The sequence below is a fragment of the Haplochromis burtoni genome, unplaced genomic scaffold (genome assembly GCF_018398535.1).
Source record: "Haplochromis burtoni strain Fernald_Lab_line unplaced genomic scaffold, NCSU_Asbu1 Contig_72, whole genome shotgun sequence".
Lineage (NCBI taxonomy): Eukaryota > Metazoa > Chordata > Actinopteri > Cichliformes > Cichlidae > Haplochromis > Haplochromis burtoni.
The window spans coordinates 330,409-343,322 of record NW_024582433.1 but is presented as its reverse complement, the minus strand read 5'-3'; the positions used below and the strand labels follow the sequence as shown (position 1 = coordinate 343,322).

At 39.4% G+C, this 12,914-nt stretch overlaps 1 protein-coding gene across 1 annotated transcript in view; it reads right to left on the bottom strand.

Annotated features, from left to right (window-relative positions):
• Positions 1-11,959, bottom strand: part of glis3 (GLIS family zinc finger 3) — a 15,699-nt gene extending 3,740 nt beyond the window's left edge. Inside the window, exons 1-7 of the mRNA XM_042221724.1 lie at positions 11,755-11,959; positions 10,852-11,316; positions 10,043-10,217; positions 8,816-9,962; positions 1,750-1,911; positions 1,538-1,648; positions 53-194 (exon numbers count right to left, since the gene is read on the bottom strand). Of these exons, the coding sequence (XP_042077658.1) occupies positions 53-194; positions 1,538-1,648; positions 1,750-1,911; positions 8,816-9,962; positions 10,043-10,217; positions 10,852-11,218 (2,104 nt within the window). The 5' untranslated portion in view covers positions 11,219-11,316; positions 11,755-11,959. The remainder of the gene's footprint in view (positions 1-52; positions 195-1,537; positions 1,649-1,749; positions 1,912-8,815; positions 9,963-10,042; positions 10,218-10,851; positions 11,317-11,754) is intronic.
• Positions 11,960-12,914: the final 955 nt, after the last annotated feature.

The window sequence follows — 12,914 nt, the reverse complement described above, 5'->3', positions numbered from 1 at the left end:
TATATATATATATAACTTTGCATTAATGCAAAGAGCTACAGCTTACACATACCGGAGTATGACTCATGGGAGGCACCAGGCGATAGGCTCAAGTTGTTGTCTAGCTTTGCGAGAGGAGAGAGGCTTGGCTGCAGAGGGTGGATGGTTAAACAGTCTGTCAGGGTGTCCTGGGTCACATCAGCAGTGGATTTTATCTATACAAATAAAAAGTAAACACAAACAACATAAGGAGTGATGATAACAGTTCAGTATTGGCATTGCTGTAATAGTTAGTGTCTAGTTCTACAGCCATTAAACATTTATAATGAATAGTTTTGAAATGTTATGAAATAATGTGTGATGAGCTTTAGTTTTCTTTTTATGTGTGAGTAAAACACCTTCAAGTCTCTCATATTTGACATTATTTTCATGCCTGATGTGACAGGTCACATTGAGCACTTGTTATTTTTTGAATGTTTAAATGCTAACATGGAAAGTCAGTCATACAGAGTGAAGTTTAGCTATTATTTTCTATGAAAATAAACAAAAGCTATATTAAGGTTAATTCAAAGCATCTTCAGTGGGAATCCGGCCAAGATATGACGCATGCCAAACCATTCTGGACCTAGTTTCATCACTTCAGTATCTGAGAAAGCCCTTTTAATTGTACTTTGGACTCAAGCCCATTTACGGCCTTCATAAATTCACAAAGACGGAGAAAAAAAAAGGCTATGAGATCCTCGTGAGTGTTGCTATATTGTATATGGCAAAGATTCTGCACGTGTCGTTAATCTCAAACAAATATAAAATCCAGCTGTTCTTGAAAATCACATGTACAACAAAGATTCGTTATTTAACTTCTAAATGAAAAAAGTTGAGAAGATGCAAGACTTTTATAAAGTGTCACCTTTTTTTAGTAACAACTTATCTTCTTTTGTCCGTATCTATGGCGACAGAAACTTTGGGTGCTAAAGAGCATCGCTCCCATTCGTGGCAAAATCCAAACTGCAACACTTGTGGGCTCTAAAGAGAAACTATATAATGGAGTGGCCTTAAGTGTAAAATAAAGGCTGCGAAATAGAACAAACTACAAAACTGCATGTAGCTTTTGTGCACGTTATGCCAATGTTAACATAAGTATATTGCTAGTTATTTTTATTTAACAGCTTGCACACCTACATGTAAGTTAATAAAAGTCAAGTTGAAGTGAAGTACATTTTTCTGCGTACGTTTAAGTTGCAGAGTAAACAGAGTGGGATGGAAGGCACTTCACATTGAGTTAATTAAGACAAAAGAAAGCACAATGAAATGAAACGTGTAGCTCTCTCATTAACGTGGTCTCTTCTCTCTTCATAATTTAACAATTGAGAAAAAGTGTGGTAGTCCTCACTCACTGAGGTTCACATAAGGTCTTTTATTAATCCAGTTTAATTTTTCAGTCAGTGATCGGTACGTTGTTCACTCAGTGTGATGTTTCTGGGTATTAATACTCTGCATTGTAGGTAATGTATTGGCAAGAACAACTCTCTTTGCAGTGTTATGGAGACATGGTACTTGCCTTCTTTCGTAAGTGTCGTTCTTTTGTTGAGTGGGACTTCATATGTTTCCTCAAGGAGCTGGGATCAGTGTAACGCTTTGCACAGCCAGGCACCTGGCATGCATATGGCTTCTGCACAAGCACGTATAAACACACACGTAAGCCCGCGATGATGCAAATTACTGAAATACCATGCATAATTGTACATATGTTGTTGCTGGGTTGCCACTCACTGTGTCCAGGTGTGTACGCTGGTGCTTAGCTCTGTCACTCGAGTTGCTGAAAGCCTTGTGGCAGCCTGGGTGCTGACAAAGGTAAGGTTTTTCCCCCGTGTGGCTACGCAGGTGGATCTTTAGATTTTCGAGCCGAGAGAAAGCCTTGTTGCAACCTTCGAACTGAAAATACAGTAAAAGTGTTTTCACAGATTAGCAGCATTTTAAATAGCACTTTAAAAAAAAAAGTCCAATGTGTTGTTGAGTATGTGTTTGGCATATCAGTGTCTGACAAAAGGCAGCTGACCTAAGAGAGCGAAGAAATACTGAACAGAAAATTTACTGTCCATTATTTTTAGCTGACATTCAAGTAAGCCTTACTGTTCACTGCTAGTTTCATGGATGACTGGAGATGAGCTCTGAATCAGTAACACCTCAGAATGGACAAATACTTGGGGGAGACTGAGGTGATTTTACAGCAAGTTTGTTATGTAATCAGAATTAGAACTTGCTGTAGTGAACAGCAAGTTCAGTTTTTAATATCATGCAAGAACACTGTCATCTACGTACAAAGGTTGTAATCATTGTGTGGAATTGTACATATAAATCAAATGTTTTGAAAAATGGTCTTGAGTGTTTGGAAAGCGTTAGGATTTATTTTTGTTGGAAAAAAGGCACATACAACTACAGTCCACTGAAAAAGTATTTGATCCCTTTTTCATTTCTTAGTTTTTGCATATTTGTCACTCTTGAGTGTTTCAGATAATCAAACAAATTTTAATATTAGACAAATATAACCCAAGTGAATAAAAATGGTTTTAAATAATGATTTTGGTTATTAAGGGAAAAAAAACTATCCAAACCTACCTGGCCCTGTGTGAAAAAGTAACTGCCCCTCCCCTCCGAGTTAACTGGTTAACCACATTTTTTTGGGGGGAAAGCTGAGTATAGTGACCTTTTTCACATATATAGGACCTGGTAGCCCTGGATAGCTTTTTTCCTTAACAAAAGAAATCATAAAAGCATGATTTATATAGCATTTTGTATTTACTCAGGTAATCTTTCCTAATATTAAGATAATCTGAAATATTTAGGTGTGACAAATTTGCAAAAGTACTAGAAATTAAGAGGAATAATTACATATAATTATATATAAAAATATAATTAATAATAATAACAGAATGGTAATCCATTCAGCAAGCCCTCGCTCTCTATGCTCAACCTTGGGAAACAGTAAAAGCTCTTGAAAAGATCATTCTTTGTTAAAATAAACGTTTTTTTTTTTTAAATAAACCCTTCTCCTCTGAAGCTCTGCATCATAGTCCCCCCCCCAGTTTACATTTCTCACAAATACAAAATTTGAGGTAAATTAATACCTTTGATGCTGGTAGAAACACCAGCAGGGGTCAGTGTTTATACACTCATACGTCTATTGTTTTTGTTCTTGTGTGTTTTCAATCTTCTGCCTTGTATCACCTTGACAGCAGTTGGTTGCAACAGAAAAAAAAGAAAGAAGTAAAAGAAAAAAGTTGACTTTTTAGTAGACTTGATAGATTTACTGTAAATCTGATGACTAAAAATTAAAGAAATACACTGCAACAGCATCATACACATGACCTCCCACATGCTCAGTGGCTGGAGTTTCTGGAAAATACTAATGCCCTGGTAATTCCAACGAAGAAAACAACTACTTCTGCAGTATAATGTGACCACACTGACTTCATTGTGGAAATATGTGACTCATCAAAGCTTGTCTTTGGTAAGGCCAGGACCTTACTCTCCTTCTTCCTGCTCACAGGGGGTTTGGAATGTCTTTAGTAAGCCTCATGGACAAAACACATAGACCATGTCTGATATTGTTATTTTTCCTCCAACACTGAATTCCTCACATACTGATACCTCTCAGTCATCACTGCCGAGGCTAAATTAATTGCTAATCTTTTTTCATCACGACTGCTAATTATTATCAACATCTATTCTCTAGAACACTAACGAGCACATACTGTTTGCAATTAACCTCACAACAACATATTTTTCACATCACAGTTTGCTAAATGTTTCCAGCAAAACTATTGTTCCAACTCGCTGTTATGCCCATCATTTTTTGCACGTTGCACGGAAGCTGGAAAACGCATTTGGTCCAGGCTGCCGAAGACCGGATACAAAGAATTCGTAATAATTTCTTAAGGCATATTCACTGCATTAAAAACGTAACAAAACGGTACAATGGAACAACCAATCAAATGCTTTACATAACCTCTTTCAGTGCATTAGAATAATGGAGCACTCTTTCCAATTCTGATTGTTCCCTTACAAAGGGTTGCATTGGCAAAATAGACCAATCCTAAATACACGGTAAAGAAAAGAATTAACAAAATACCCCCAAACCAAATTGCCTCTAGAAAAAAACAGCACAGACAGAGATAAATAGTCTCTCAGAGCCACAGTGGACAGACAAGTGAGAACCAGCATGCAGCTGAATCCCTGCCAGGACTCCAGGACTATCTGAAGGGAAGGTAACTGTGTAACTCTCTTTCTTTCTGTCTGTCTCACGAAGCTCTCATAAAGCATAGGGGGCTTTTTAGTCTGTAACAAGGGACATTTGGCCTGAAAAGAAAGCAGTATGGCTCCTCAGTGTTGATGAGTGTTACAGCCAGCTTCTGACAGGCCCTGGCAGGTACTAATGCCCTGGCTGAACAATGACAGCTCCAGTCTGTGCCAGCAGACTCTGCCCGGTGCCCAGTGTTACTCTGAGGTCAATTCACTCTGGAATCCACTCTTCGCTGTTTCACAAGTGATATTTCTGCTCCTTTCTTGATCGTATTGACTACTATTGTTTTGTCTCTCTCTGCCGTCACTTACTTCTAAATTTCACATGGAATTTAACATTTTAAGTGAGACTCTGCAGCCTCTCAGAAAAACACAAACAAACAAAAATAATATGAATTATTTTGAAGTGATGACTGAGTTAGATCACTCTGAACTATTGTAAAAATGGCTCTTAAAATGTTGCCAGACCTGAAATCGCATCAGGCATGCCTTTAGTGGCATTGGCAAGTGATCAGGTTATAAGTGGCTCATGTAAGGACATTTAAAGTGAAGAAACTCCAATTTCATCATCATACATCGAAAAAAGACACTGGCTGATATTGAAGGAAAAGCAAGAAAAATTAATTCTTTTTTTTACTTGATATACACTATTATCAATCTGTCATATTTCAAATTCTGATTAATGAAAATTAGGTAAGGTAAGTAAGATGGATATATTTTTTCAATTATTACGTTCAGAGTTGTGGTGATATTAGAAAACACTGCTTCCACAATGTACAAGCGACTCATACCAGAGAACGAGGCATGTCTCTACCACCTGAGGAGCCATGCAATCTGTGCAAACAGCACAGAATATATATAAAAAAATAAATAAATAAAAATAATCCTGCTGCCACATCATTGCTGTGAAAATCTGTTGTTTGGACTCAAACTATCCCTTTAAAATCTTACATGCTTAAATCATAGAGACGCACAAACCCAGGCATACATTAACAAACTAATCAACCATCATTAAACAGACTGTCAGATATCAGGTGCAAGTCTGGGCCTGCCCTATCTTTACTGTGTAACAAGAGCTACCTCTTTGTTGTGGTGCGGGCTTGAACATTTCATAAACCTATAAAGCTTTTTTTTTTTTCCCTGCCAGTAATTCCCTGAGAAAAGCAAGGCTCTACATCCTGGATGTCAGTTTCTCTAAATATAAATGTATCAGTTGCTCTCCTAACTTTTCTCACTTTGTTCTAATATCTAGCAAAAACCTTATTAATAACCTTTGAATTGTTTTCTGGTTAATGAATATGTTCATATAAGCAGAGAAAAAAAAGAATGAATTACAGCAATAATGTTTAGCCATGACCTTAAATAAAAATATCTTATTAAGGCACATGTGCAATACGTTTAAATGTGTTTTCTCCATATTCTTAGAATTATTCTGTTGCAGACGTCGTATCAGTTCTGCTTTTAGGAAGTAGGCTGTACCCACTGGATTGAATCATTATTGAATGATTACAGGGAATGCAAACCCATCCAATGATTGCAGCCCCATGGCAACAGACCTGGTTTCAACTAATAAGTGAGTATTTTGGATCAAAAGGTCGACAGCAGGCATGCACGCTGTTAAAAATTAACTTGATGAAAGCAGCGACATGAAGCATGTTTGGCCGGTGGTTTGTTAATTAATCAACTTACTTTGGTATTTTCACAGCGAGAGTGATGACAAAGCAAAGCAGATAATACAATTCAAACATTTTATTTTACATGCCTGACTATAAGTAAAAGTGAAGAAGTGTTGATAGTATCAATGTTTTTATTACTTTGGTTTAAAATTTAATATTTCAACAATTACCAAACGTGTTGGTCCAGACATTTAATGGTCCGAGGTAACGTATTCTACTGATTTTAGTAGTTTGACATTTATGTCTTTTCATAAAACATCTCAACAAATAGTGGCTGAAGAGAGCCACATTATCCAGGCAATGAGTCCTCACTACTTCAGCGATCCCCTTGAACCAACCCTCATTTCTTTATATTTTGCTAGACTTTGTTGTAATTTTTTTTAAAGTGGTCTTGAGTAATAGTTCTCCAGGCTTTCAAAGTTTTCTTTGGACATTAATTGCTTTTTTAAAAACTCATTTTCAGTTTTAATCCTTGTACCTGTTTCTTAAGCCACTTGACATCGATTTATGAATCATACAAGACTAAATAGCGACCTTACTCAAGGGATGAACAGGTTGTACTCAACAAAGAACAAATTTTAAATTGTATCTTTGTGCACTTCTTTACTAGCAGCCTGTCACAAAAACATGTAATTTGTTCCCATTTCTTTAGTAAAACTGAATAACTGAAAAAGATAAGTCCATGGAAAATGCCAAAAAATAAAATAGTACTTTTTTTTCTGATGTGAAGGACAAAAGAAAAAGTTGCAAGCTTAAAAAAAAAAGGCCAAACTCTAAAGCAGAACAGTATCTAAAAGTCACGTCCTTAAAAAACAGAAAAATTTTCCAGCAAAACCCGGGCATAGGACCTAAGAGATCCATCTGGCCCTTCAGTTGGTCCATCTACTGTTCATTGAAGCCTCATCAGAAATTCTTAAGGAAGGGAGAAAAGGGTGAAGTATGCCAAATTACACAAGAACTGGCCTGAAAATCAGTAGTAACAAGTCTTGTGAAGAAATTGCTCCATACTTTAAATTAAATTATTTTCCTCACCAATATGAAAAATGTCAGGAGACAGGTACAACAGTTAGTGCCTATAGTCATCTGCCTCTGTTATGGTGTTGGTGATGGTCACAGTGTCAACACAAAAAATACTATCACCAAGTACCAGATTTTAATCCACCATGCAGTGCTATATGGAAAGGAACTGACTGCCAGTGGCTTCATATTCCAGCATGACTCTGATGGCAAACACACTGCCAGTTCAATGAATGTATGCCCAAACTATCAGTCATGGATTGGCCTCCGCAGTGCCCGGAGCTCGACATTATTGAAGCACTTTGGGATCATTGTGAAAGTGAACAGAACAAAAAGTAAAACGCATTGAACGTCCTCCAAGAACTCTGTAGAACTATTACAAAGACTACTTAAATAAATCACATGAAAGCTGCCTAAGAGAGTTCAATCCATTATGAAGAATAAAGGTGAATAACAGCGATCATACCAAATATTGATTTTCAAGCTCATCAGAATTGTATAAACTGTCTTTTTGCCTCATGAACTAATTTTCCATGTATGTCTGAGCATGTTTAAATTAGTCACTGTTTCCAATTTTCCAAGCAAAATATAAAGAAATGCAGGGTGGCTCAAGCTGTTTACTACAGGAAATTGTCCACTGAAAAGGCAACATAAAACTTGATATAACTAGACATATTGGCTATTGTTATTGATCATCAACCTTTTTCTTCTGTACTGCCAGACATTAAAAATTTTAAAGTATCTTTAGACCTAACCTTATTATAATATTTTCAGAGGGTTTTGTGGTCTTATGAGGATGACTTGTAACTACCATTATCCCAACAGGCCAATTTAGAAGAAACTAGAAGATGTTATCACAAATTTTTGTATTACAATTTTTCTGTTAAAAGCTTATGAAAAGATAATATCTGCTTAATATTTACATGTTAGCATTTAGCTCAAAGCACAGCCTGAATTGAAATCTCTGAGTGAATACAACAACGGCAAAGATGGTGGTAGAAGTATAATTTTTTACTGGTAAATGATGGCTGCCAAGTTTTGTGACTTACTTCTAGAAGGAATTTGGTGCAACAATGTTAATATGGACTCATAGACTTGTTTTTACATTGGATTTTGACTCTAGGATGGAAAAAACAACCAGTAAATAGATTATTAAACCGCAACAGATCTAAGAGAATTACATCACTTATCTCGGAGACACAAATCTTCAATCAATAATCATGGATGGATAAAGTCTGTCTCACTAGCCAAACAGCTCCTGACTACAGGGCATCAACCTTCCCAGAACCACCGCCAAGTTTGTCAGATGGTGACCTGGCAAACTCCTGGCAGCTGACAGGCAGAGTCGCTACGAGAGGGCTGTGGTGCCATGCCAGATCTAAAGTTCTGTTCTGTGCCTCCTTTGTGCTGATATAATACGGATATAATGGAGTTAACTCCCATGTCAATTATCACAGAGCTGTGCTAATTATTCCATGGCTTAAGTTAGAAGAAGAGAGGGACCCTATATTTCTGATCTAAACACTGGCTATAAACTCAGAGCACATGAAGGAATTTGCTGGAAACTAGGCACGGTGGCTTTGAAGCAACAATCCGAACTGAAAGCAGCGAGCCTTGACATTCATTGTCTACTTGCTTTGACTGTATTTACTCAGTTTTTTTCACCAGTTGAGTAAAATAAATATTCATCTGATTAAAAGCAAGCTTTGCTATCTGCGTGTTGTTTCAAGTGAGATAGCGTGCAGCATTTTTGTTTTTTCAAAAGGCAATGAAAAAAAAAAGTAAAATATTGAATTTAGTTGCATGAAAACTTGAATGAATATAGAAATGTCTGCAAGATATACCGAGCATTTGTTGGGTTTTTCTCCTGAATGGACCCTCATGTGGATAAGAAGCTTGTATCGTGCATTGAATGGCTTGAAGTTGCGTGGACAGGCTGCCCAGTAACATGTGAAATCCTCAGCCTTCCGCTGGTCCACATGCAGCTTTTCTATGTGCCTTACCAACTCCTCCTTTTGGTCATAAACTGCATTGCAGTCCAACCACCTGCAGCAGTGAGCCCCATACTCCTCCAGTTCTCCTTCTTCTTCCTCCAGCATTGGAATCTGGGGTAAAAAACTGACCCCGTGCCTGGGATGGACTGGGGGAATGGCACCCTTTGTGACAGGCTCCTGAGTAAGGGGCTTTTTTTTGCACTGATGTCTGGAGAGGTGAATGTGCTGGTGTGAGTAGTAGGGTGGTGGAGGCCCATGTGGAGGAGTGGATTCTGAGACAGGAGTCAACAGCGATGGGTCTAACTGTAGAGGTAGCAGCATTTTATTGGCGGCTGGGCTGCAGCTGTCTGAGGTCTTCTCCAGCACCCCTTCTTCATCTGGGAGGCACTGCTGTTCCACCACCATGTTAGCCATCTGGCTTTCCAGGCCCATTCCCTCCTCAAGCATCTGCATATTTCCACATGTCGACTGCGGGGCCAGAGCTTGTGAAGAGCCTGTCATGCTGTACAGATGGCTCTGTGGGATGCAGCGGCCTCTCACGCCCAGGAAGTGACCGTAACTCTCGGACTGAACAGGTGAGAGTGTGGGGTGGGAGGCTGGAGAGGTATAACCGTTGATATATGCTACAAGTGAGGTAGGTGATGTGCGTATAATGGAGTTAAAATCTATACCCATGACATCTGACAAAGGCGACATGGAGAGTGCTCTCTTCTTAGCGCGTGTCTGTCTGGGGCTTCCGGCCTCACCTGCAAAGAGGTATGAAGGCAAGGAGGCAGAAGTGCTTGTGCCACCAGATATGGTCGTGCCCGACATGGCTGTGCCAGGAGAAAGGCTGAGCTGCTCGCCGCCCTCGCTGGCTTGGGCAGAGCACTGAGGTAATCCCAGAGGAGGAAGCACACGGTAACCATATGGCCAGTCATGTCTGCCACTAAACATTGACTGTGTTTCAAACAGACTGAGGGTGGTGGATGCCAAGGATTCTCTGGACAGTAAGGACCTGAAAAAAACGGTTGTGATTCACTTGAGCAACACTCTTAACTCTTTTATCGGCACATAACATTTACTGATATCACTCACCTGGTGTCAGAGTAGGGAACCGGCACACTGTGAGACTGCAGAGGAGGGTGAGGCACTGCGGGTCCTGCAGTATATGGCTGGCCTTTGACAAGAGCCATGGGACTGCTGGTCACTGTTACATTAACAGCAGCTGCTTGACCAAATACATCCATGGTAGGCCCAGACAGAGAGCAATCTGCTGGACACAAGCCCAGAATTAAATAAGCAAAATATCCACAAGGGATATGCAAGCTAAGCAAAAACAAATGTTCACAAATCAGTTTAAAGCTTTGCAATAACATTACGCCACTGTCAGGAAAAGCCACTGAAAACAATAATTCAAACTGAAATACCGCACATTAAGTGGGCTGTTCTTTAACTAATATTATAGAGCAGATTATTTCCCTCACCAACCAGGACAGAGACACTATCTGCTCTGTTAATCACTAATGAGCTCTTCATCTGCTTGCACTTTTCTGTGGAAAACTGCACTTTTAGGCCCTGTGCTTGGTAAATTGTTAGTAAATATGAGAACAAGATGTCTAACAAAAGGAAAAAAAATACAGAAGATGTCAAGAATGCAGAGGAAAAGTACACTTTTGGCTCCAGGGAAGGGAAGAAGTTTGAAAACATTACTGCTATTGTTTTATTTTTTATTTTTTTATGGGATATGTGCACCCTGATTTCTCAGTTAAAATTGAGACAGATTGTGTGCTGAGCTGGGCTTTCAGAGTATTGCACTGTTTTAAAGCTAGAAAGTCTCATTTACATTTTCCTCACACAAGTGGGTTAGTTACAGTTGGGTAGACTTTTTTTTTTTTTTTTTTTACCTTTAAAGCTGTCAGAGAGTCTTGTCTGTATGGCAGTTGCCCCTTTTGTGTTTATAGGATGTTGAGTAGGTGGTTGCTGGTGTGGGGATCTACTCGGCATGTTTAGATGTTTTCCATTGGTCAACACCTGTCTGCGAAGACTCAGGCTTGGCAGCATAACATGAGTTTCACCCTGTTCTTCAGAGGCAAAGGAATGAACCGTCCCTCTTTTCACTTTCTGCATTCTCCCAGAAGAGGAACTAAGGTTGCTCTGCTGAGAGGAAGATACAGGCATCCTGATGGACTGGGACTGGTGTCCTCTGATCACACTTAGCGATGGGGACACACTACAAGGTGACACCAGGAGCTGACACCCTTTCCCGCTCATGGCTATGACAGATTTCCCAAAAGTCTGGAGTGCAGAAGAAAGCGGATTCAAGTAGTTGTGTTTGCTTTATACAGAAACTGGTAAACCAAGGCTCACACCTAGGAAATAACCCAAGCACAACAAAACATAAAACATACTGTATGTGTGCAATAACATATCTAAATAAAGCATTTTAAAAGTAAACCAACAATGTACAGTCTGTGTACTTTGGCACAGAACCACTCAACCATAACTAGCTCTGTATATTTGTAATAAGATTACAATGTTTCCTCTTGAAAACCTAAAAGCATATTGATCATCAAGCAAAGCTATCCTAGAATAAAACATGGTTAATTCAAATAAAAACATGATCAGTAAGTGTTAATGTATTCAGGACCATAAACAGGAACTTTCTTACACGTAACGTAAGCCTATAGTGTTTTCACTTTTCTATACTGAAAGCATCTACTCATCTAAGAAAGTGCTCAAACTGGTTAAAACTATGACCTCTGCAGTGAAGTTTTGGGTTCGCTATAATTCATGACGCATGAATTTACCTGCGGCTGCTGCTGTTGTTGTTGTCGCAAATACTTTCCCCTCAAGTTTCATGTCAGGATGAATGGCTCCTCCAGTCCTCCGCTGTGACTGTAATCCGGGTAACTACCGGGTGATCAACTGTCGCGTTTCTCTCGGTGTGCGCGGAGCAGGGCAGCGAAACCTCTGCGGAATCCGCGGCGTCCCAGCTCACTCCGTTTCCAGGAACTTTCCCGATTACTCTTTTGCCCTTGACACGGCATTATATCAGCGACGTCATTTCAGACTGAGTGCACCTTAAGAGTCAATAATTACATTTTTTTTGTAGCCCTTAATGTGCTTGTGAGCGTGCACGCGAGGCAACGCGTTCAGGTGAGCGCACGCGCCACCGTGATAAATTTTTAACACATATTCTTTATCACATATATATTTAAATATGTACTTGTTACAGAAAAACTCTCAACTATGTATTTATTTTTCTAAAGTCGTTTCAATTTTTTTTCAGCGCAGAAAGATTTTTAAACATCCACCTCGCGCACCGATTTCACATTTTAATATGGCTTCAGGTAATCTTTGGTGTCATGTGAAAGACTTTGAGGTAAATCATCAGCTGTGAGTAAGGGAAAGAGTGTGAGCCAGCTCAGTGGCCTACTTTTTTTCTTTTTAAAGGTGATTTATTTATGTTTTTATTGCACGCTTACGCCGAGGATCTGAAAAAATCTTTTAAGTTTGCTCTGAGAAGGAGGAAAATCCAATCAAAAATCTTTTCCAGTGCAATTACTGCAACTCATACTTTGCTCAATCCAAATTGCAGAAATTCGTTCGTTTCTCCTTTGTATCGCTGACGGACCTCTCCAGATTTAATTATATTGATTTAATTATAAGTTTGACTCTACAAATCCTTTGCTTGGTTGCCATTCAGCACAAGTCATAATTTGTACGTTGCTTTGTGTTGCATGGACCTGCTACCTGCTTGCCCCCCCCCCCACAAACACACACCCACCCGCCCTCTTACGCTTTCCTTCTCTTCCTTCTCCTCCTCCAGTCCTTCACATTGTTGGGCTCTTTTCTGCTGGCTGCTGGAGTGTTTGCTCTGTGGATCCTGCTCCAGGCTGGCATGGAAACCAGAATGTTTATAGAAGGAGGGCAGGTGGCTGCCCCCCCCCCCCCCCCCCCTTTTTAG